This window comes from Carcharhinus amblyrhynchos, chromosome 11, assembly GCF_965287045.1.
Source record: "Carcharhinus amblyrhynchos chromosome 11, sCarAmb.v2.hapA, whole genome shotgun sequence".
In the NCBI taxonomy this organism is placed as follows: domain Eukaryota; kingdom Metazoa; phylum Chordata; class Chondrichthyes; order Carcharhiniformes; family Carcharhinidae; genus Carcharhinus; species Carcharhinus amblyrhynchos.
In genome coordinates, this window is record NC_137334.1 from 658,426 (window position 1) to 683,465 (window position 25,040).

General features: G+C 42.6%; 1 protein-coding gene across 1 annotated transcript in view; it reads left to right on the forward strand.

Moving 5' to 3' along the window:
- Window positions 1–15,287: 15,287 nt before the first annotated feature.
- cops8 (COP9 signalosome subunit 8) overlaps window positions 15,288–25,040 on the forward strand; it is a 29,788-nt gene continuing 20,035 nt past the window's right edge. The window contains exons 1-2 of the mRNA XM_080198359.1: window positions 15,288–15,397; window positions 20,966–21,036. Coding sequence (XP_080054485.1) covers window positions 15,320–15,397; window positions 20,966–21,036 — 149 coding nt within the window. The 5' untranslated portion in view covers window positions 15,288–15,319. The remainder of the gene's footprint in view (window positions 15,398–20,965; window positions 21,037–25,040) is intronic.

Consider the following 25,040-nt stretch of genomic DNA (forward strand, 5'->3'; position numbering starts at 1 on the left):
AGGGGCAGACAGTCAGTGCAGGAATCCCCTGTGACTATCCCTCTCTCTAACAGGTATACAGTTTTGGATATTGTTGGGGGGGAATGGCCTATCAGGAGAAAACAGCAGCAGCCCAGGCAACAGCACCACAACCAGCTCAATTGTTCAGCAGGAAAGATCAAAGCACAGAACAACGATAGTTATAGAGGACTCTATAGTCAGGGGCGCAGACAGGCGTTTCTATGACTGGGAAAGAGACCCCAGGATGGTATGCTGCCTCCTTAGTGCCAGGGCCAAGGATGTCTCTGAACAGGCATGGGGCATTCTGAAAAGGCAGGGTGAACAGCCAGAGGTTGTGGTACACGTTGGTACTAACAACATGGGCAGGAAGAGTGATAAAGTCCTTCCAGGGGGGTTCAGGGAGTAAGTAAAGTTACATTTGTAATCTGAGGACTTCCTGTGCCACATGCCAGTGAGGCAAGGAATAGAAAGATAGTGCAACAAACACCTGGCTAGAGAGTTTGGTGTAGGAGGGAGGGATTCAGATATGTGAATCATTGGGATCTCCTCTGGGATAAATGGGGTCTGTACAAGAAAGACAGATTACACCTAAACTGGAGGGGCACTAATATCTTGGCAGGTAGATTCACTAGAGTTACCTGGGAGGGTTTAAACTAGAATAGCAGTGGGGGGGTGGAATCTTCATCCACATACTTAATTACCTCCTCAAAGAATTCAATCAAATTTGTGAGACAAGACTTACCCTTCACAAATCTGTGCTGACTATCCTGGATTAAGCTGCATCTTTCCAAATGGTCATAAATGGTCTTAGACCTTTTGCATTAACTAACTGACCATTAACATTTGCATTAACTAACTGACTTTGGTTAACCATTAACCAAAGTAAGACTAACTGGCCTATAATTACCAGGGTCAATCCTATTTCCTTTCTTGAACAGAGGAACAACATTTGCAACTCTCCAGTCCTCTGGCACAATCCTCATGGACAGTGAGGACCCAAAGATCAAAGCCAAAGGCTCTGCAATCTCCTTCCTTGCCGCCCAAAGAATCCTAAGATGTATCCCATCTGGCCCAGGGGACTTATCAACCCTCAGGTTTTTCAAAATTACTAATTACTAATACATCTTCCCTCAGAGCTTCTACCTCCTCTATCCTATCAGCCTGTATCACACACTCATCCTCAAAAACATGGCCCCTCTCCTTGGTGATTATACCTAATTTCTCATTTGAATTTAAGTAATGAACAAATGACAAGTTAGATTCCTATTCCAGGGTGAAAATAATACACTTCTTACAGAAGCTGTAGGATGATTGTGAGTCCACCTGTATGCTGCACATGACAGGATAACCTGGATGAACTGGCAATGTTTGTGAAGCTGTAAAAACAAAGAAAGAAATATTCTGAAAGTTGCTATTTGTTACTCTGGCTCACTGACTTCCTCCTTCCCAGTGGGATTGTCAGCTTGTCAAGTTCAGGGTTATATAGACCATAAACAAGTTATTTTGAAAGGAAACAACACATTACAGTGAAGCAGCATGGAAAATAAGATTTACAATTAAATTCCTGAGCAAATATGTTAACTCCTTTGGAGAACCCCAGATGCGGTCTTTGCCAAATCAAAGAGGAAGACAGCAACAAAGTAATGAAATAGTATTTCTTTAATAACACTTCAATGTTATTGAATGTTATTGAATAACGTTTCTTTAATAACACTTCAATGTTATTGAAGTGTTAAACACAGAAGCATGGAAATTATTAAGATAAATATTTTTAACCAACGTAATTAATAAATGAAGTTATAAAGATAATTTTGTTTTGTCACAATAACTTTTTGTAAGTGAAGCCAGATGATGTTAAATTTGACATTAAGCTCAACATCTGGCACTGACCTTGTTGGTGAGAGTAGTTTATAGTTTCACCTTTGTTATTCTTTCACAGGATGTGGGTGTCTCTGGCAATGTTTGATTCCCTTTTCTGACTGTCCTTGAGAAGGACCTGTTCTTGAACCTCTGCAGCCTCTGTGGTGAAAGTACACCCACAATGTTATTAAGAAGGAAGTTCCAGGAATTTGACCCAGAGACATAGAACATAGAACACTACAGCACAAACAGGCCCTTCGGCCCACAAGTTGCGCCGATCACATCAATACCTACCAATCCATAGACCTATCTATAACCCCCAATCCCACTAAATCCCATATACTCATCCAGAAGTCTTTTAAAAGACCCCAGCGAGTTCGCCTCTACCACCACCGACAGCAGCCGATTCCACTCACTCACCACCCTCTGAGTGAAAAACTTACCCCTAACATCACCTTTGTACTTGCTTCCCAGCACCTTAAATCTGTGTCAGTGAAGAACTTATGTTTTTCAAGATAGGATGAGGAGTTTTCAGGCCTTGGTGTTTCCATGCATCTCCTGTCCTTGTCCTTCAAGCTAATGGAGGTGATGAATTTGAAAGGCGCTGTTGAAAGAAGCTTGGTTCACTGCGATATGTATGGGACACATTCTGCTGCCACCTTGTGTGATGCTGTTTAAGGTGGTGGATAGGGTATCAATCAAGTAGGCTTCTTAGTCCTCGAATTCTTAGTCCTCGATTTCTTTGTCCTCGAATTCTTAGTCCTCGATTTCTTAGTCCTCGATTTCTTAGTCCTCGATTTCTTTTATATCTGACGAGTGGACAACTTTGCATAGCAAATCTGTTAGATAGATTAAAAATCTAATTCATCCAGTTTATCATGGAAATAATTTTAGTTTTATTAATAATTCTTGAACATTTCCGTAACCTTTTCTCCTGAAGCAGTATTTATGGTCTCACCCTCTTTTGGAGTGTTTGCGTGTTCTTTGCTGTCCAGTGGTAGTATTTGAATCACCTGCAATGGCCTTTCTTTCATCTGAAAGGGTTTGAAAGGTGCATAAGAACATATATATATGTCGATAAATAAGCTTGAAGACATCAGAACTGTGCTATGTTCTGCAAAAGTGAAACGGAATCAGATTGCACACTTCCCCTCTACTGATAGTACGCTGCTATTCCTTAAAGTCATTTTACAACAGTGGCTGTCCATTTCAAATCTACATGCTCCCACTTTGCTGCATCTTCTGAAAATAGGTCACCGGTTTTCACATGTACAGTGTACAATTACTTGGCTCTATCTCTCCCCCGTCTCTCTTGATCCCCTCACTCTTTCTAACTTGCTCCTCTGACTCTGGTACTTGATGAGAAGAAATGTTCCTTAATACAGGGAAGATGAAGCCTTTAGTCCTCACAACAAACTGTTATTTAGCCATTCACCGTATATCTCCATGGCAACTATTTGAGGCAGAACCAGATTGTTTATAACCACGGTGTTTTATTTAATCCTGAAATGAGCTTCTGATTACATATTTGTACCATGTGCCTATTACCACATTCTTCTAGATTTGTCAGTCAATCCCAACCTGTCTCAGCTCATTGCCGCTGAAATCCTTGACTAGGCTGCTGTTAGTTCTAGAAGTGACCATTCTGAATCTGCAGTGAGAAAACAGTCATGATCCAGAACAGTTTTCCCACCAATTCAGCACTTTTGAGAGAATTTTCTGAATTTCAGTGGCAGTGTGATGCTAGGCCATACATCCCAAAAACTGGCACATTGAAGCCAAACAACCCATGCTTGCAAAATTCAAAACAGTGTCTGACAATAGATGTGATTCCATGATTGGACAACATTTACTAAATAATCCTTAGTGTGCTAAAAATTATGCTGACAACCAACCTAAGGTTGTCAGCTGGGTTTGCTGTGTGATGCATTTGCACATACAGGAAGCTACATATATATTAATACACAGGCCCTGTTCTTTACAGACAAAAATAATAACATTGCGCAAAATACATGAGAGCCATGAGCTGATTCATTCCTCAGAGCAATGCCTTGACTTGAATAATAAAGGTCAAACTGCCTGGTAGTCAAATTTCAAGCAATTCCTGGTAGTCAAACGTCAGATACCATCAACTAGTGCATTCTCCTTGGCAACAGCTCAAACACTGGAGGAATGGAGGCTCAGTGGTATTATTAATCCAGAAACTCAGCTGGGGACCCGTGTTCAAATCCTACCACAGCAGATGGTGGAATTTGAATTCAGTTAAAAAAAATCTGGAATTAAGAATCTACTGATAACCATGAAACTATTGTCAATTGTTGGAAAAACTCATCTGGTTCACCCTTTAGGGAAGGAGATCCTTACCTGATTTGACCTACATGTGACTCCAGAGCCGCAGCAATGTGGTTGAGTCTTAACTGCCTTCTGAACGAGGGATGTACCGAGGGATGGGCAATAAATGCTGGCCAGCCAGTGCCATGAATTAAAACAAAATCAGGGTCCCTTTGCTAATCAGTTCGCACTCTTTTCATCCAGTATAAATTGATATTTTTTTCCAAATATTGATATTCTGATGAATGCAAGACCAAAACTTCAACATGTCTTTTTTTTTTCAGCAATATTTAAGTTCTGTACTACTTAAAGAATAAAAGCGAGTATTGTTTGATAGAGCATATTTGATCAGGAGAACAGAGCAGACGGAAACACTAACTACCTCCAATAATGACCAGTGTGTAGGGATTAGTAATAATCCTGACTGACCTTTTCCCTCTCCATCCTTGGAATGAAAAACTCAACCTTTGAGTCCCAAATGACTTGCTGATTGGTCTCAGCAAATGTAACACAGATGGAGCGATTAGCACCTTGTGTACAAAGTGTTTTCACCTTGACTGCAATGATAAAGGAAATTTTAACATAAAGTTCCTGCTTTGCTACAGCTTGACACCTTAGAAGATAATTATTGACCACGATATCTTACAACCCATCTTTATTTGTTATTACAGTGAAACCCTAACTCCAGTCCCCTGCCTACTCCACAATATTCTGGAGCTGGCTTACTGCCACATTTTGCAAGTCAACGCAGGATAAGGGTCAAGATAGAATTCAACAGCAAACTGCGGTCATTTCCATGTACTGGGCAGTGATCTCAGTGGCAGGAGGGTAAGGGGGGGTGGGCAGTGAGGTAGAATTAAACTACATTACTCAGATATTGCCTCATTCTCACTGCTATCCCACCTGATTCTGAGGTGAGATTGTGGAAGAGAATTTGACCTTCTAAATGATTTAAATTCAAATGACTTCAACACCCAGAGGTCCATGGCTCCCCCCCACTCAGTAATTCCTCTGCACTCAGACATTTCCTCTGGAGAGCTCATTGTTTTCTCTCCTTCTTATCCTGGAATTGAGTTGCATCAACTAAAGAAGCCAGGAAACTTGGTCAGCTTCTGTATTATTAGGTAACCAGGAAACTAGGGAGGGAGACTAATTCAACAATTCAATAATACAGGAGTTGGGACGTCTTGTTGAAGTTGTACAAGACATTGGTATGGCCACACTTGGAATACTGTGTACAGTTCTGATCACCCTATTATAGAAAGGATATTATTAAACTGGAAAGAGTGCAGAAAAGATTTACTAGGATGCTACCCAGACTTGATAGTTTGAGTTATAAGGAGAGGCTGGATAGACTGGGACTTTTTTCTCTGGAGCGTAGGAGGCTGAGGGGTGATCTTATAGAGGTCTATAAAATAATGAGGGGCACAGATCAGCTAGTCAGTCAATATCTTTTCCCCAAAGGTAGGGGAGTCTAAAACTAGAGGGCATAGGTTTAAGGTGAGAGGGGAGAGATACAAAAGTGTCCAGAGGGGCAATGTTTTCACACAGAGGGTGGTGAGTGTCTGGAACAAGCTGCCAGAGGTAGTAGTAGAGATGGATAGAATTTTGTCTTTTAGAGAACTGTTAAACAGTTACATGGATATGATGGGTATAGAGGAATATGGGCCAAATGCGGGCAATTGGGGCTAGCTTAAGAGTTTAAATAAAAAAGGGCGGCATGGACAAGTTGGGCCGAAGGGCCAGTTTCCAAGCTGTAAACCTCTATGATTCTATAACAAAGTTGGCATTCATTTTAGTATCCTGGGAAGGATCTTCCTTATCCACAGTTATGTCTGATCATGTGAGGTAACTCAGTCAGTAGCATTTCAAAATGTACTGGCACACACTTTACGGGTTAACTCCTATTTTAAAGAAAAACAAGATGTTTGTTCAGTTGGCCTTGATCCTAATGTACTGCCATAAATTCTCTAAAAGTGCAGCATCTCTGGCAAAAACATTCACGGAAGAAGAGCAGCAAATCCTAAGAAAATTCCTGACCAATATTTTCTTGTAAGACAGTGGGAAATGGATTATTGAAGCTGGTCAGAGGGCTCCCTCTGGTGGCATTATCATCACTGAAGTTTCCCTTTTATAACATATACTGAAATTGATATTAAACCTCAAATAAACGAGAAAGATCCTCTGACTCAAATCCAGAGGAAAGCATACATGCAAGAGAGAAAGGAATTTCGAACCTTATCATCTGGTCAGATACATAACGCATTCACAGGCACATCATACTTAACATCTAACAGCTTTCCAACAAGGAAAAATATATAAAAAACACAAATAAGCAACTCAATGTGGTAAGTAACAAACTAAAAGATTTATTGACTGAGAAGAATTATGTAAAACTAAGGTTAATGATATAGGTCTCTTCTCAACAACACCCTCACTCCAACCGAAGCCATCTAGCCCCCAGAATGTAAATGGTCCAAGTTCATGTAGTTGCTCGTCATTGTTTCCAGCCTGGTTATGTGGCTGGAGAAGGACCAACATTAAAGGGGTTACACCACCACAGGAACTCTGAAATTTACCTCAAGTTACACATGTAATCACTAATAAACGCAACAGCATCAAATAGTCCTTTCAACTGAAATGGGAGCTAAGACGGCCTTCCAGATCTGGTTAGTGTTTGAATAACAGGGCTTTTTGTTGTTTTCCTCTTCCAGAGACTGTGATCAGCTCAGAGAACCGCTATGTACCTGCAATTCAGAAAGGATCTCAATCTCAGGAGTTGCAACTAAAGGTTCTCATCAGTATAAATGAACTGACAATGATTACTGCAGCATGACAAGCCCTGAACTTACACAATGTAACTTTCTGACCCACTACAGCTGTACGTGCCTGGCATTCCAAATAATGGGCCAGCAACACAGCTCCATCTGTTAATAACATCATGGCTGATCTGATTATTGGCCCAACTCCACTTTCTTACTCACTCACCATAAGTTCTGATTCTCTTCTAGATGAAAATTCTATTTATATCCGCCCTGAATGTATTCAATGACTCAACCTCCACTGTTCGCTGGGGAAAAGAATTCCAAAGATTAATGATTCTCTGACTGAAGAAATTCCTCCTCTACTCCTTCCTCTTTCTTTGTCCTGTTTTTGGTTTCCACATGGACCACAACAACTGGATCCTCCCCTTTTACTCCGAGTTTCTCTCCAACCTCACTGGGATGCCCTTAATGCTGGCACCAAGCAGGGAACGCAGCCTTCGAAACTCACACTCTCAGCAGAAGAGAACCATATCTATCCTCCAAACTATTCTGTTCCCTACCACAACTTTGTTCCTTTTAACTCTTCTAGTTTTTTATTTATATCATGTTAGGTAGGTTTGCTGTGCAGGACATTAGTAAGGCCATACCTGGAGAACTGTTTTGATTTGAAAACGGACACAATTACATTAGAAGCAGTACAGAGAACATTCATTCATCTTCTTTCTGGGATCAAGAGCTTGTCTTATGAAGAAAGGTTGAACAAGTTGGGCTTAGACCTGTTGCAGTTTAGAAAAATGAGAAGTGATCTTATTGAAACTTATAAGATCCTGAATGAAATTGATGAAGTACATGCAGAGTGAACTCTGTATGTGGGATCTTTGCTAGTCAAAGTACATATAAATGATTTGGAGGAAAATGTAGCTGGTCTGATTAGTAAGTTTGCAGATGACATAAACATTGGTGGAGTGCGGATAGTGAAGAGGATTGTCAGAGGATACAGCAAGATATAGAACAAAGAACATAGAAAAATTACAGCACAAGTTGTATCGAACATGTCCCTACCTACTAGGCTCATCTATAACTCTCTCTTACTAAGTTCCATGTACTTATCGAAAAGTGTCTTAAAAGACCCTATCGAATCCGCCTCCACCACCACTGCCGGCAGCCGATTCCACTCACCCACCACCCTCTGAGTGAAAAACTTACCCCTGACATCTCCTCTGTACCTACTCCCCAGCACCTTAGACCTGTGTCCTCTTGTGGCAACTATTTCAGCCCTGGGAAAAAGCCTCTGAGAATCCACTCGATCAATATCTCTCATCATCTTATACACCTCTATCAGGTCACCTCTCATCCTTTGTCTCTCTAACATCACTCCAACAACACTCAAGAAGCTCAACACCATCCAAGACAAACAACCCGTTTGATTGGCACCACATCTACAAATATCCACTCCCTCTAGCACCGACGCTCAGTAGCAGCAGTGCTCACTATCAACAAGATGCACTGCAGCAATTCAATAAAGGTCCTTAGGCAGAACCTTCCAAACCCACGACTACTTCCATCTAGCAGGACAAGGGCAGCAGATACATGGGAACACCACCACCTACAAGTGCCCCTTCATGCCACTCACCATCTTGATTTGGAAATATATCATTATTCCTTCACAGTCGATGGGTCAAAATCCTGAAACTCCCTCCCTATCAGCATTATAGGTCAACTCACAGCACACGGACAGCAGCAATTCAAGAACATAGAACATAGAACATAGAACACTACAGCACAAACAGGCTCTTCGGCCCACAAGTTGCGCCGATCACATCACCTACCTACCTACAGACCTATCTATAACCCTCAATCTCATTAAACCCCATATACTCATCCAGAAGTCTTTTAAAAGACCCCAGCGAGTTCGCCTCCACCACCACTGACGGCAGCCGATTCCATTCACTCACCACCCTCTGAGTGAAAAACTTACCCCTAACATCACTTCTGAACCTCCCTCCCCGCACCTTACATCTGTGTCCTCTCGTAGCGACCATTTCAAACCGGGGAAATAGCCTCTGAGAGTCCACCCTATCTATTCCTCTTAACATTTTGTAAACTTCTATCAGGTCGCCTCTCAACCTTCGTCTCTCCAGGGAAAAGAGTCCCAGCTCCCTCAACCTAACTTCATAAGGCATGCCTCCCAGTCCAGGCAGCATCCTTGTAAATCCCCTCTGCACCCTCTCAATAGCTTCTACATCTTTCCTATAGTGAGGCGACCAGAACTGCGCACAATACTCCAAATGAGGCCTGACAAGGGTCTTATAAAGTTCCAGCATTACCTCCCGACTCCTAAACTCAATCCCTCGATTAATGAAGGCCAGTACACCATACGCCTTCTTGACCACCTCCTCCACCTGCGAGGCCGATTTAAGAGTCCTGTGGACCCGGACCCCAAGATCCCTCTGCTCCTCAACACTACTCAGACTTCTGCCCTTGATAGTGTACTCGTTCATCCCGTTGGTTCTGCCAAAATGGACGACTACACATTTATCTGCGTTGAAGTCCATCTGCCACTTCTCCGCCCAGTCCTGCATCCTATCTATGTCCTGCTGCAACTTTTGCCATCCTTCCAGATCATCCACAACACCACCGACCTTCATGTCATCAGCGAACTTACTTACCCATCCCTCCACTTCCTCATCCAGGTCATTTATGAAAATGACAAACAACAAGGGTCCCAGAACAGATCCTTGAGGCACTCCGCTGGTGACTGACCTCCATTCAGAAAAAGCCCCATCCACAACCACTCTCTGCCTTCTGCAGGCAAGCCAGTTCTGGATCCACAAGGCCAAAGGCCCTTGGATCCCATGCCCTCTCACCTTCTCAAGAAGTCTTGCATGGGGGACCTTATCAAACGCCTTGCTGAAGTCCATGTACACTACGTCCACGGCACTTCCTTCGTCAATGTGTTCAGTCACATTATCGAAGAACTCAACTAGGCTTGTAAGGCACGACCTGCCCTTGACAAATCCATGCTGACTATTCCTGATCATGTCAAACCTCTCCAAATGTTCGTAAATCTTGTCCCTCAGAAGCCTCTCCATCAGCTTACCAACCACTGAGGTCAGACTCACCGGTCGGTAATTTCCCGGGCTATCTCTGTTCCCTTTCTTAAAAATAGGAACTACATCCGCAATCCTCCAATCCTCTGGAACCTCTCCCGTCTCCATTGACGACGCAAAGATCATCGCCAGGGGCTCTGCAATCTCTTCCCTCGCCTCCCACAGTATCCTGGGGTACATCCCATCTGGTCCCGGCGACTTATCTACCTTGATAGAATTCAAAAGTTCCAACACATCCTCCTCCTTAATATTCACGTACTCAATCCTTTCCATCTGCTGCAAATCCATAACAAAATCTCCCAGATCGGCTTCCACCGTGAATGCTGAGGCGAAGTACTCGTTAAGCACCTCCGCCATTTCTTCTGGTTCCACACAAACCTTTCCCCCCTCACCTTTTATAGGTGGCTCACTACCACCTTCTCAAGGACAACTAGGGATGGGCAATAAACACTGGCCAGCCAGCGACACCTGTGTCCCACGAATGAAGAATAAAAAAATCACAGCTTGGTATGACTCATTCTCTGTCCAAGACTGCAAGAAACTACAAAGGGTCGTGAACAAAGCCCAGTCCATCATGCAAACCAACCTCCCATCCACTGATTCCATCTACACTTGATACTGCATCAGAAAAGCAGCCAGCATAATCACACAGCCCATACATACTCTCTTCCACCATCTTCCATTGGGGAAAAGATACAGAAGTCTGAGGTCATGTACCATCGATTCAAGAACAGCTTCTTTCCTGCAGCCAGACTTTTGAATGTACATACCTCATCTTAAGTTGATTTTTCTCTACACCCTAGTTAAGACTAATACTTCATTCTGCACCCTCTCCCTTCTATCTCTATGAATGGTATGCTTTGTTTATATTGTGTGCAAGAAACAATATTTTTCACTGTATATATGACAATAATAAAGCATATCCCTTGATTCCTTTAGCCCCAAGAGCCATATCTAATTCCTTTCTAAAGTCACACAATGTTTTGCCCTCAACTACTTTCCGTGGAAGTGAATTCCACAGATTCACCACTGTCTGGATGAAAAGAATTTCTCCTCACCTCAGCCCTCATCCTCAAACTATGATCCCTAGTTTTGGACTCCCCAACCATTGGGAGCACTCTTTCTGAATTTACTCTGCCTAATCCTGTTATAATTATGAGATCCCCTCTCATTTTTTGAAACTCCAATGGGTATAATCCTAACTGGCTTAGTCTCTCCTGAAATGAAAGACCTGCCATCAGTCTGGTGAATCTTTGATGTGCTCCCTCTATAGCAAGGACATCCTTCCTCAGATAAGGACACCAAAATTGCATGCAATATTCCAGTTGTGGCCTCAGCAATACCCTATACAATAGCAGCAAAACATCCCTACTCTTAAACTCTAGTCTTCTTGCCATGAAGGCAACCATACTATTTGCCTTCTTTATTGCACAATTACTTTCTGCATGAGGATACTAAGTCTCGCTGAGGGACAAGCATTACCCTGCTGTGAACCTAGCTTATCGCGCATGATTTCTCTCTACTAATCAGAAAAGGATGCATGATTCATATAAAAAGAACCATGGAACCTGGGAACATCATGAACCTCAGCATTGCTATGCAAATATTTCTGCTGCCCTGATACTCTATACACAACAGAATGGGTATCCAAGTTTGTGTTGATTTACATGTTCTATAACATCGCCATCATTTGGACTCAGTCCTGCTACCAGGAGTCAGGGAACCACCTCAGGAGGAGGAGGAAAAAGAGGATGATTTTGATTTGATTTATTATTGTCACATGTATTAGCATATGGTGAAAAGTATTGTTTCTTGCTTGCTATACAGCCAAGTCGTACTGTTCGTAGAGAAGGAAAGGAGAGGGTGCAGAATGTACTGTTACAGTCATAGCTAGGGCGTAGAGAAAGATCAAATTGGTGCAAGGTAGGTTCATTCAAAAGTCTAATTGCAACAGGGAAGAAGCTGTTTTTGAGTCAGTTGGCATATGACCTTAGACTTTTGTATCTTTTTCTTGATGGGAAAAGGTGGAAGAGAGTACGTCTGGGGTGTGTGGGGTCCTTAATTATGCTGCTGCTTTGTTGAGACAGTGGGAAGTATAGACAGAGTCAATGGATGGGAGGTTGGTTTGTGTGATGGACAGGGCTTTATTCATGGCCCTTTGTAGTTTCTTGCAGACTTGAGCAGATCAGAACCCACATCCAGCTGTGATATAACTAGAAAGAATGCTTTCTCTGGTGTATCTGTAAAGGTTGGTGAGAGTCATATGGGACATGCCAAATTTCCTTAGTCTCCTGAAGAAGTACAGGCATTTTCTTAACTATAATGTTGGCATGGGGGGACAGAGACAGGTTGTTGGTGATAATGGACACTTAAAATCTTGAAGCTCTTGACCATTTCTACTTCATCCCAATGATGTAGACAAGGCATGTTCTTCACTACGCTTCCTGAAGTTGATGACTTTCTCCTTACTTTGTTGATGGTGGGGGGTACATTTTTGTTTTTGGTGGAATGTGCAAGATCACTTGTGCAGGTTCCTCTTCTTTGGGTAGTTTTACCATTCCCCACCAAAACATCCATCTGAAACAGCCCTTCGCAGTGTATCCTTAGACACCATCTGACAGTAAAGACCACCAATAAAAACATTTTCATTAACATCTTCAACCAACAACACATTCAGTTATATTATTCACCCTCTGCAGTTCCTTAGGGCTAGTCCTGTGAGTGTCCTCTTGTGACCCAGTCGCCAGTGGTTAGAGCATGGCTGATGAAAAGCTGTCAGATTTAATTGAGGGAGATAGAAGTGGTCTTGTAGAATGCCTTTGAATCTTTAGGCCTTGTTGAGAATGGCTGACTGACAAGAGTGAAGGTAACGAAACAATTGCCGGGACAATTGATATTCACTGACGTGATGTGCTGTGCATGATTTCAAACCAAGACACATGAATTTATGGCCCAGCTTCAGACTGCATTATCTTGACATGGTTGGCAGCAATCTGTGCTGAACGAGGGATAAGCAACAGCAAAGGCACTGAAGGAGATATGGTAGAGATCTCACTCTTTTCTGTGACAGTGTAAACACTTGCAATAGAGCGTTGTTGGAAGCTCTGTAGCTTTACTGGTTTGGCTGAGCACCAATTCATTCACTCTACCCATGGAGGACATACCAGCTGCCATGATGCTGATGGCAGGGAAAAGCTGCTTTGATTTTTATCTGCAGCATTTAGCAAAGTGTTCCATTTCTCACACTGGTTCATCTTTTACCATTATGCAGGATGAATTGTTCTGTTCGGAGAGTGCTGGTCACTCAGTTGGAGTAGGGCACTCCTTCTACTTTAGACACTTCTGTTTAGAGTCAGAGGATTACAACATGGAAACAGGCCCTTCGGCCCAACTTGTCCACCCCTAGATCTCTTTGTTCTGTAACTCTCCCCAGTGCCCTGCCATTAACTGAGTAAGTCCTGCCCTAGTTTAATCTACCAAAGTGCATCACCTTGCATCCGTCCAAACTAAACTCCATCTGTCACTCGTCAGCCCACTGGCCCACCTAAAATCTCAGCTTCTTTGTCTGATTGTTCTTTTAACATGCAGATACTAATGGCTGCTTGTTATGTTAGATCTTTCTCTTACAGCAGCTGTTTGTGGACTAAATCACTATAAATTCCACAAACTATCAGAAGGGGTAACCAAGAAGGTAGATGAGGGCAGTGCAGTCGATGTTGTCTATATAGACTTTAGCAAGGCCTTTGATGCATGATAGATTGTTGCATAAGGTTAAATCTCACTGGATCCAGGTATCTAAATGGATACAAAATTGGCTTGATGACAAAAGACATAGGATGGTTTTAGAGGGTTGTTTTTCAAACTGGAGGCCTGTGACCAGCGGTATGTCTCAGGGATGGGTGCACTGTTATTTGTCATTTATATTAATGATTTGGATGAGAGTTTAGGAGGTATCGTTAGTAAGTTTGCAGATGACACCAAAATTGGTGACATAGTGGACAATGAAGAAAGTTATCTAGATTTGCAACAGGTTCTTTATTGATTGGGCCAGTGGGCCGATGAGTGGCAGATGGAGCCCAACTTAGACAAATGTGAGGTGATGCACTTTGTAGCATTAAGGCAGCATTTATTCATTTAATGGTAGGGTTTTGAGGAGAGTTACAGAACAAAAAGATCTAGTGGTACAAAAAGATCTAGAGTCACAGGTGGACAGAGTGGTGAAGAGGTATTCGGCATGCTTGGTTTCATTGGTCAGAACATTGAATACAGGAATTAGGATGTCATGTTGAAGTTGTACAAGACATTGGTAAGACCACATATGGAATACTGTGTACAGTTCTGGTCAGCCGATTATAGAATGGATATTATTAAACTAGAAAGAGTGCAGAAAAGGATGCTACTGGGACTTGAGGGGTTGAATGACAAGGCTGGATAGCCTGGGACTTTTTCTGTGGAGTGTAGAAGTCTTAGGGATAATCTTATCAAGATACATAAAATAATAAAGGGCACAGATCAGCCAGATAGTCAACATCTTTTCCCAAAGATAAGGGAGTCTAAAAATTAGAGGGCATAAGTTTAAGGTGAGAGAGATACAAAATGGTCCAGACGGGCAATTTTTCCACATGGATGGTGGTGTGTGTCTGGAACGTGGTGCCAGAGGTAGCAGTACAGGCGGGTACAATTTTGACGTTTACAAAGCACCTGGACAGTTACATGGGTACGATGGGTATTGAGGGATATGGGCCAAATATGGGCAACTGGGGCCAGCTTAGCAGTTAAAGAAAATAGGAGGCCTGGACAAGTTGGGCCAAAGGGTCTGTTTCCACTGCTGTAAACCTCTATGGCTTTAGGAGGTGCAGCAATACTGCTGATCTCATGCATTTCAGCACCATTTTCCACAGTGAGAAGGATGAGTTCTGGGTTTTTTTGTGATGTCCTCTTCCACATGGAGATAAACATCACCTCTGACTGACATCACATCCATTAATTAAACATTTACTCCTCTGCTTACACTACCTGCACTGTGTAGTATTTGGAAGATGCACTGGGATCCCTTCAGTATGTTTAATTGCCTGAAAACGGCTAAAAATAAAATAATAATTCCGGCTGTTGAAGTTATTGAAATGAATTATAAATAAAGTGTCCCGCCTGAGATTGTTCCATACCGAGTTACAGCGCCTGCGCGGGCCCCGCTGCTGACCTCCGCCCCCTAGCCCGGAAGCGGAAGTGGGAGAGGGCCGGGAGGTTGGGAAGATGCCCTCTGTGGTGATGGCGGAAAACTCGCTGGGATTCGGCAAACTGCTGGAGCAGTGTGAGATCCAGGAGCTGGAGGTAGGGCAGAGGGAGCGTGGAGGGGGGGGGGGACACGGCCCGAATACAGACCGAGTGGGACAGCCCGGACCCCCGGTGCCCGGCCCATATCTCACTCAGGCTGTGGAGATGCCGGTGTGGGACTGGGGTAAACACAGAAGCCTGACAGCACCAGGTTTACACCCAGTAGGTTTATTTGGTAGGAATCTCACTGTCAGATAAACTGGTAGGAATCTAACCTGGTGTTGTGAGACTTCTTACTACATTACACACCCACTTACATATTGTACACAGATATTTCATCAATAGATATATACAAAATCCTGTTGTATTTATCTGTCACTGACAGGCTGGGGCTGGGGGGTTGAGGAAAAATGAAGCATGATAGAGAAGTGGGGGAACTTGTGCAAACACATTGCAAGACATCTGCAGAGACTATGGAAATAAGACTCCCAGAGAGTTACCTCAGACATACAAGTCTGATACACGTAGGAAACAGAGGCAATTTCACTGCCGAGAGACAGGATGGGTGTTGAGAGATATGAGAGAGAGAGCAGAGATATGGGGAGGGGAAATGATCTTGTAAACAGATTTAACACAGAAATTGGGGTGTAATTATTAATCAGTTTGACTGTGTCAAACATTATTAATTTCCTAGACAATTGCAGATGAATTCCTGAAGTAATTTTCCTTGTCAGCTAATGGTTTTTAATTGTTTAATATCTGAATAAACATTAGAGAATTATTTTCAAAAGCTTTATTTAGAACATAGAACATAGAACATTACAGCGCAGAACAGGCCCTTCGGCCCACGATGTTGCGCCGACCAGTTACAAAAACAATGACCCACTAGCCTATACCAATCCCTTTTCGTCCATAAACCTATCCAGAGATCTCTTAAATGCCCCCAAACTAGACGCATTTACAACTGCAGCAGGCAGGGCATTCCAATCCCTCACCACCCGCTGGGTAAAGAACCTACCCCTGCAATCCGTCCTGTAGCTACCCCCCCTTAATTTAAAGCCATGCCCCCTCGTGCTAGCTTTCTCCATCCGAGGAAAAAGGCTATCACTATCCACCCTATCTAAACCTCTAATCATCTTATATGTTTCAATAAGATCCCCTCTTAGCCGCCTTCTTTCCAACGAAAACATTTAGGTAATGTTTATTTTGAGTTCATTTGAAACAAGCTAAGAGAGTGAGGAAAAATAAGATTAAACTGATTAGATGCTTACTGTAACTATTCTATAATTTAAGGTTGTTAAAATTACTTAGATTCTAGAATGGTCTCAGCATATTGGAAGTTGGCAAATGTAACATTGCTGCTCAAGAGAGTGAGGGAGAAAACAATGACCCATAACTTCGATGGCCTGACATCAGTTATAGAGAAAGTGCTTAAATTCTTAAAACCTTGCTGCTCTTAGAAAAACATAGTGTGATCAAAGTCATAGCTTTATGAAAGAGAAATCATGTTTGACAAATTTATTAAAGCATTATGAAGATATATCTAGTAGGGCAGATAAAGGGGAAGCCTGAAGCTTTCAAGAAGATGCCAGGGAAACCATGCATACCCACTGCCTATTGAAGCCCAGGTCTGAGGCATTCAAGCTGGGTTATGCTGACCTATACAGAAAATCCAGATACGATCTATGGAGAGCTATGAGAGATGCCAAGAGACAATACTGTCCCAGGCTACCCACCCATCGATTGTGGCAAAGGCTACACAACTATTTGCGACTCCTCACGTATTGAAGCAGTCCATGTTCAAATGCAACAAGATCTGGATGATATCCAGATTTGGGCTGACAAGTGGCAAGTAATATTTGCACCACACAAATGCCAGACAATGACCATCACCATTAAGAGACAATCCTTGACATTCAATGGTGTTATCATCACTGAATCCCCCACTGTCTGGTTGTATCACAACTTGGTATGGTTCCTGCTCTGCCCAAAACCGCAAGGAACTACAAAAGGTCATGAGTGTAGCCCAATCCATCACGCAAACCAGCCTCCCATCTTTGTGTTGTCCACAGATTTACTAATCAGACCATCTGAACTCCAAGTCATATACATGTATTACAAATTACTTAAGTTCCAGCACTGACCCCTGTGGAAAACCACTGGCCACAGATCTCCAGTCAGAAAAACATCCTTCCATTGCTAATCTGTCTTCTCTGACCAATCCAGTTCTATATCTATTTTACCAGCTCACTGTGAATCCCATGTAACTTCATCTTCTGTATCAGCCTACGATAAGAGACCTTGACGAAGGCCTTGCTGAAGACAATATTCACCGGACTGACTTCATCAATCATCTTTGTCACTTCCTCAAAAAAGTCAGTCAATTTAGTGAGACACAACCTCCCCCTGCACAAAACCATTCTGCCTATTGCTAATAAGTCCATATTTTTCTGAATGTAAGTAAATCCAGTCTCTAAGAATCTTTTCCAATTTCCCTACCAGTGAAGGCAATCAGTATTAATAGGGAAATGGTGTTGGTGAAATTGACGGGTTTGAACATCGCATTATCCCCAGGACCTGATGATCTACATCCCCGAGTTCTTAAGGAAGTGGCCCAACAAATAGTGGACCCATTGGTCACATTCCAAGATTCTGTAGACTCTGGTACATTTCCTACCAGGGTAGCTAATGTAACCCCACTATTTAAAAAGGGAGTTAGAGAGAAAACAGGAAATTATAGACCAGTCAGTCTGATGTCAGTATTGTGGAAAATGCTCGAGTCCATTATCAAAGATTTAATAGCAGAGCATTTGGAAAACAGCAGGATTGGACAGAGTCAGGATGGATTTCCAGAAAAGAAAAGATGCTTGAGAAATCTATTGGAATTCTTTGAGGATTGCCAAAAACCTTCCAATGTTCCAAATAGATTAGCATATACAATTAAAGCACATGGAATTAGAGGTAATGCATTGAGATGGATACAAATGTTAGGCAGACTGGAAACAGAGTATATGAATAAAGGAATCTTTTTCCAAATGCCAGGCAGTGACTCATGGGAATCAATGCTGGGACCGCAGCTATTCACTAAATTATTCAGCTGCAATATTCATGATCATGAATTTTGTATTTTCATTTAACTTGCCGATGGGAGTTCTCCATCACCAGTCAGAAACTTTTGCTGGTGTTTGCTGGTGTCTGGTCCCTGTTTATTGGTCCATGATTTTGGTCTTTGGCCTATGTATTATTGTAAAAAAATTACACTTGGTTGCTAGGTCTACAAAATGTTGAGTCAACATATTTCTTTCTTTGCCACAGAACTAAGGTATGGGACAGTAATCTTGTTAATGACACATGCCAGTGGAAAGCTTACCAGCATGCCAGTGGGCACAGCAGAATCTGATCATTTTTACTGATTTCACATGGCCTGTTCTGATCACTTCTGATAGTCTCGTACATTCTTCAAACACTTCCATTTTTGATTAGTAGGGTGGGCATATTTTCTATGTACCTGATGCCATTATTATTTATCTAATAATGAGAAACATCACATTTTGTTAACGTGTCCTGACCAGATAAATTGCAGACCCACTGACTGTCCAAAAATAATGACCTTCTTATACTTCACGTTTAAGATTCATTTGTATCTTTTTCATAGTTTTTGTGAGATTACAAAGAAACTAGAAGCAGGAGTAGGCCATTTGGCCTTTCGAGCTTGCTGCGCCATTCATTTTGGCCATGGCTGATAATCAAATTCACACTCCACTTTGGGCAGTTCAAAGAACAACGAAAATTACAGCACAGGAACAGGCTCTTCAGCCCTGCAAGCCTGCACCGACCATGCTGCTCGACTGAACTAAAACCCCTTACCCTTCCAGGAGCCATATCCCTCTATCCCCATCCTATTCATGTATTTGTCAGGACGCCCTTAAAAGTCACTATCATATTTGTTTCCACTACTTCCGCCGGCAGTGAGTTCCAGGCAACCACCACCCTCGTTTAAAAAAAAACTTGTCTTGTACATCTCCTTTAAACCTTGCCCCTCGCACCTTAAACCTGTGTCCCCTGGTAATTGCCACTTCCACCCTGAGGAAAAGCTTCTGACTATCCACTCTGTCCATGTCTCATAATCTTGTAGACTTCGATCAGATCGCCCCTCAACCTCTGTCATTCCAGTGAGAGCAAACCACGTTTCTCCAACCTCTCCTCGAGGTAATGTCCTCCATTCCAGGCAACATCCTGGTAAATCTTTTCTGTACCCTCTCCAAAGTCTCCACATCATTCTGGTACTGTGGTGACCAGAATTGAACACTATATTCCAAATCCGGCCTAAGGTTCTGTAAAGCTGCAATGTGACTTCTCAATTTTGAAACTCAGTGCCCCGGTTGATGAAGGCACGCATGCCGTATGCCTTCTTGACAATCATCTCCACCTGTGTTGCCACTTTCAGTGACTTGTGTACCTGCACACCCAGATCCTTCTGCCTATCAAGGTTTTGCCATTTACTGTATATTTCCCATCTGCTCAACCTTCCAAAATGCATTACCTTACATTTGTCTGGATTAAGCTCCATCTGCCATCTCTCCACCCAGGCCTCCAATCAATCTGTATCCTGTTGTATCCTCTGACGGTCCTCGTCACTATCTGCAATTTCATCAAACTTTGAGTCATCTGCAAACTTACTTCATAATTCCCTGCACTAAATTTAATCTGGAATGGTCTGCCCATTTCAACAGCTTGTGCCTATCTTCCTGTTTGATGCCTGTCACTATTCTCCCTGCTTACTTTATTTCCAAGTTCCAGGACGTAAGAATTGTTCCAATATTGAATCATGTGGACAACATTGTATATTTTTCACTATTCTGGTAACCATTTCAACACTCCCTCTCTTTCTTCCCCTCCCTGTCTTCAAGCCAATTTCATATCCCCAACTGCTATGGGCCTCAATTTTACTTACAAATTTATAATGAGACATTTTAGCAAACATCTCCTGAAAGCTTTGTACACAACGTCAACTTCTTCAACCCTTGTCATTATTTAATTGAAGAACTCAATCGAGCCTTCCAGACTAGTTTATTTGCATTCAGTACATAAATGGTTAAGCACAGACATTGAGAAAACATCACAAACATTACTAAATGCTCAAAAAACCCAGTTATGATCAGACTTGGAGTGGTTTAATGGGGGAGTTATTTTATTCTTCCTCATGGACCAGAACGCAGACTTGAAAATTGGTACTGTGCAGCTTGCAGAACTGCTGGAACTGGCTCAGAATATTAGTGGAACAAATGAAGGGACAATTGTCCTGATAGCAGATGATAAAATCTATTTAAAAACAGTGTCTAGCTTAAAATGAGCATTAGGCATCAGATAAGGCAAGTGCAAATACTGTATAGAATAAGTAAAATCTTTTTGCTTGAATAGTTAGTAAATTACTAGTTAATTACATTCTTGGGGAAACCAACTTGGAGGAATTTGAGAAGCTTGAGGAATTTGCACAGTAGAAACGGTAGCACCTTGGAGCTGATGACTCTTTGATGAGATTCATGTTAACATTTGTGACTCCTTACTAAATTTGATTTTGTTTTATTTTGAGTGGTGCTGACACATTTTATGTTGAATTTGCAGGCTCCTGGTGGAATAGCAACACCGCAAGTTTATGGTCAACTGCTTGCTTTATATCTCTTACACAATGACATGTGAGTAATGAGTGAAGGGCTAATGCCACACGAAAATCTGTATTATTTCAATACGTATATAATGTCCGTCAGGACAAAAGAAATGAGAAGTTTAGTTTCATTAACATTTCAGTAAAACATCATGATGGCTAGTGAAAATACTTTGCCTTGTATCTACTTGTATAATAGTGCAAACTTTGTCTTACAAATTTGAGCTCTATAATTTTAGGTTTTGTGTGCCTAATTTTTGAGCCATATTGGTGGCAATAATTTGAAGTGCAATATTTGAAGTATATTGGTAAACATTTATTGACCCAATTGGAATATTTTATCCAGACCATATTCATGCTGATACTTAAAATAAATCTTGTCAATCGTACAAATTGTTTAACTTTCATGGTATGTTGTTGCCCATACCTGATTGCCCTTGAGAAGGTGATGACACTATTTAAGACTGCCATTAACACCCATTATTTTAACCATCCCTCCTGTATCTCTGAATTGATGTCCATTTTTTCTTCATGCCTCCATTTTACCGTATTAAAGATACCCTATAAATGGAAGTAGATACTGTCCCAAAGTCTGCAAACATTCATTTTTTTTGTAGTTGCTAATGCATCATTCATAATTGTGCCAAAAGTCAGATTGGAATTTTCAGATTTGTTGCATGTATGTCTGACCTCAATCAGCTCCTTATTTTGATGTAAGTAGAACCTTAAGTGTTTCAATATTTCTATGACTCAGTTTTTCTGCAGAAGCTTGTAACCTTATCAATTGTTGACGACCGCAACAGTCATTGGTGTCGGATATGAAGCGAGTCAAACATGTGATTTACACGTATATGTAGTTAGCCAAACATAGAAACGAGAAGCAGGAGTCGGCCATTTGGACAAACAAAGAACAAAAAAAATTACAGCACAGGGACAGGCCCTTTGGCCCCTCCAAGCCTTCACCAACCAGGCTGCCCGACTTAACTAAAACCCCCTACCCTTCTGGGGGCCATATCCCTCTTTTCCCATCCTATTCATGTACTTGTCAAGACTTAAAAGCCACTACCATATCCACTTCCACTACCTCCCCTGGCAACAAGTTCCAGGCACCCGCTACCCTCTGTGTAAAACGTCGGCCTCGTACATCTCCTTTAAACCTCGCCCCTTAAACCTATGCCCCCTAGTAATTGACTCTTCCAGCCTGGGAAAAGGCTTCTATCCATTCTGTCCATGCCTCTCATAATCTTGTAGACTTTTATCAGGTCTCCCCTCAACCTCCATCGTTCCAGTGAGAACAAACATAGTTACTCCAACCTCTCCTCATAGCTAATGCCCTCCATATCAGGCAACATCTTCGTAAATCTTTTCTGTACCCTCTCTAAAGCCTCCACATCCTTCTGGTAGTGTGGCAATCAGAATTGAACACTATATTCCAAGTGCGTTTTGATAAGGCACCCAAGTCTCTGCGGAGCCCATCTGATATGGAAGACCGAGATGGTGCCAGTAGATACCATGTGTTCCCTCACCAAGAACACCCGCCTGTGAATATAACCGCGCTAGAGGGGCAGACAGTTGGGTCAGGCAAGCTCTTTGGTCACCCACTGCCTGATCTGTTAGTGGTAAGTTTGGTCAGGCCCAGGAACGAGTTCATGTGGAAGTCCTCCTGCTTCCCTGCTGTAATGCAAACAAAGCTACCAATAAGTTTTAAAAAATAACTGAAAAGGGAGTGCAGCCTAAAACAACCTAAATAGAAGCCCACAGACTCCACAAGGCTGCAAAATGGGCAGATATCTTGAGAGTCTGTGAACCAAAGCAACATAAGGTTGTATGGGACTGCTGCGTGTAACCTCCCTCCCCCGTCCCAGATATCAAGAGGGAGCTCTCCTCCATAGAGCGACCTCCATGGGGAGCTTCACTACTGGAGGTCAACAAGACATCCAAGGCATGTCCAGGCGAGGGCAAGGAAGTGAAGTGTGTACAGTAGCCACCCATACAGGAAACCCCTCTGTGCAGTGCGCAAGGATACAGAGGGCATTTCCATGAGGTAGCTCGGGCTTTGGGGCATCAACTCCCAGAGGGTGGCTTGGGGAAAGTGGGACGTTAGTGTGCTCAGATGAGAGTTCACCGTAAACCTGCGCCTCCTTGAGATCACAAGTACCATTGAATCACCTTGCGGTCATGAGTGGCATTTGCCGCAAGCTTGGAAGCTTGTTAATTATGCACTAGCGAGTTCCCCTCCAACTCTCTTGGCAGGCTGATTTGTCAATCCATTCTCAGTTGATGGGTTTGAATGTCCTGATGCCATATTTAAATACCAGTTCAGCTCACTCATACCACTCTCCAGCTAACCTGTCTTCACCAGACCATGCAGGATGTCAGCAAGCCAGAGGGAAAAGGCTAACAGCCTAATGAGGAAGTCTAGTCCTCGATTAAGCAGTGCTCCCCACACCCGAGCCCATCACCAGCAAGAAGCCCATGCTCCTCTCATGCCTCTATCCACTGCCTCTGGAGTCTTCATCTGTCCTCTTGCAGTAAATGATGTGGTATCCTTTGCCTTGTTTGTGAGCTTTTTGGTCTCCAGCTTCTCTTTCTCCTCAACCCCCCACTTGGTCTTCCCTCTGCCTTCCATTGTTCATCATCATCATTCACTTATCGACCTCCTTGTCCCTCTGCCTGTCATCGCAAAACCTCAAGCTCCTTGCACAGACCTACTTCCACATTGCCCCACCTCTTCCCTCCCTGGCATAGTACTGATTCAAGACAGTGACACAGGAAGGTTCAGGTGCCTGGCAGCATGGTGCTGTCCTTGAAGTTCGGCATTGAAGTTGAGGCAGGAACTAGTCTGCTCAGTAAGCAGTGCATCAGGAGAAGCACAGTGCAATGGCAGAAAGTTGTTACATTCACCCTGAAGTCTCTGGCAAACTGGGGACCACTTTGTGCTTGCCCCTCATTAGTAATCAGGTTTGACTCTGACTTAAATTTCTGCTGGCTTGACATAAGATTGAAAGCCCTGATGGGATATCACTGGAGGCTGATTTAACGAGTATTCATGCGATGCAAATGAATGTGAATTGTATTTTCAACACCCATCAGTGGGAACGGTTGTTAACATGCTATTGGGAGAATTTAAACTGGATTTTATACCATCGGGTTCACAACTTTTTGATTCCTGCCACTGTGCCCACCTGTTGCAGCCTGTTTGGGAGAATTCTGCCCAATACCTCTTTATGTGTCTTGGTGTCATGTTTTGCTTTATAATTCCTTGTAAACACCTTCAAATATTTCACCATATTAAGATGTTAAAATGTGTGGGTTAGGTTGATTGGCCATGCTCAACTGCCCCTTAGTTTCAGGGGAATTAGAAGGGTAAAAAGGTGGGGTTACGGGGATAGGGCTTGTGTGGGGTTTTTGTTGGTGCAGGTGTTATGTTCGTTTTCGTGAGACTCTCCTGTCCCTGATACAAAAGCAAAACATCCTCAGTGTCTAGGTTAACACAACCCTTTATTCCTTTACATGTAAATGGCTGACCTTCGTTACTCAACCCTCAGTGCTGGAGGTTGGTTAGCAAAAGGCACGCAAAGGGAAGGGACAGCCCCCTTATATACAATTCAAAACAGGCTTTCATAATCGGGAAACAACAGAAGATCATTTCGATACCCTATTGTCAACTGCACCTTATTTGGTAAGACATGAACAGGTTGCATCTGAGAGTGTAGTTACACCCTATCCTGTCATGGCCATGATAATTGCCAAAAAAACACATTTCATATTTCAGTGATTATAGTAGAGGTAACACAGAAACTATGTAGAACGAGGTAGGTGGGGTTAAAATGTGGCAAGCTGAATATATCAGTTTGGCTTATCATGGAAGAAGGTGCTGTTAGCTACATCCTGCAAGCTGTAGTTATCTGTTTATGCCCTTTGTGCTCTGAGCTGCTGTTTTAGCCAGTTTTTACAAAAGCTTATAGTTGCATGAGGTATTAACCCCTTAATATCTCACAGGCTCGATGGGCTGAATGGCCTCCTTCCACACTG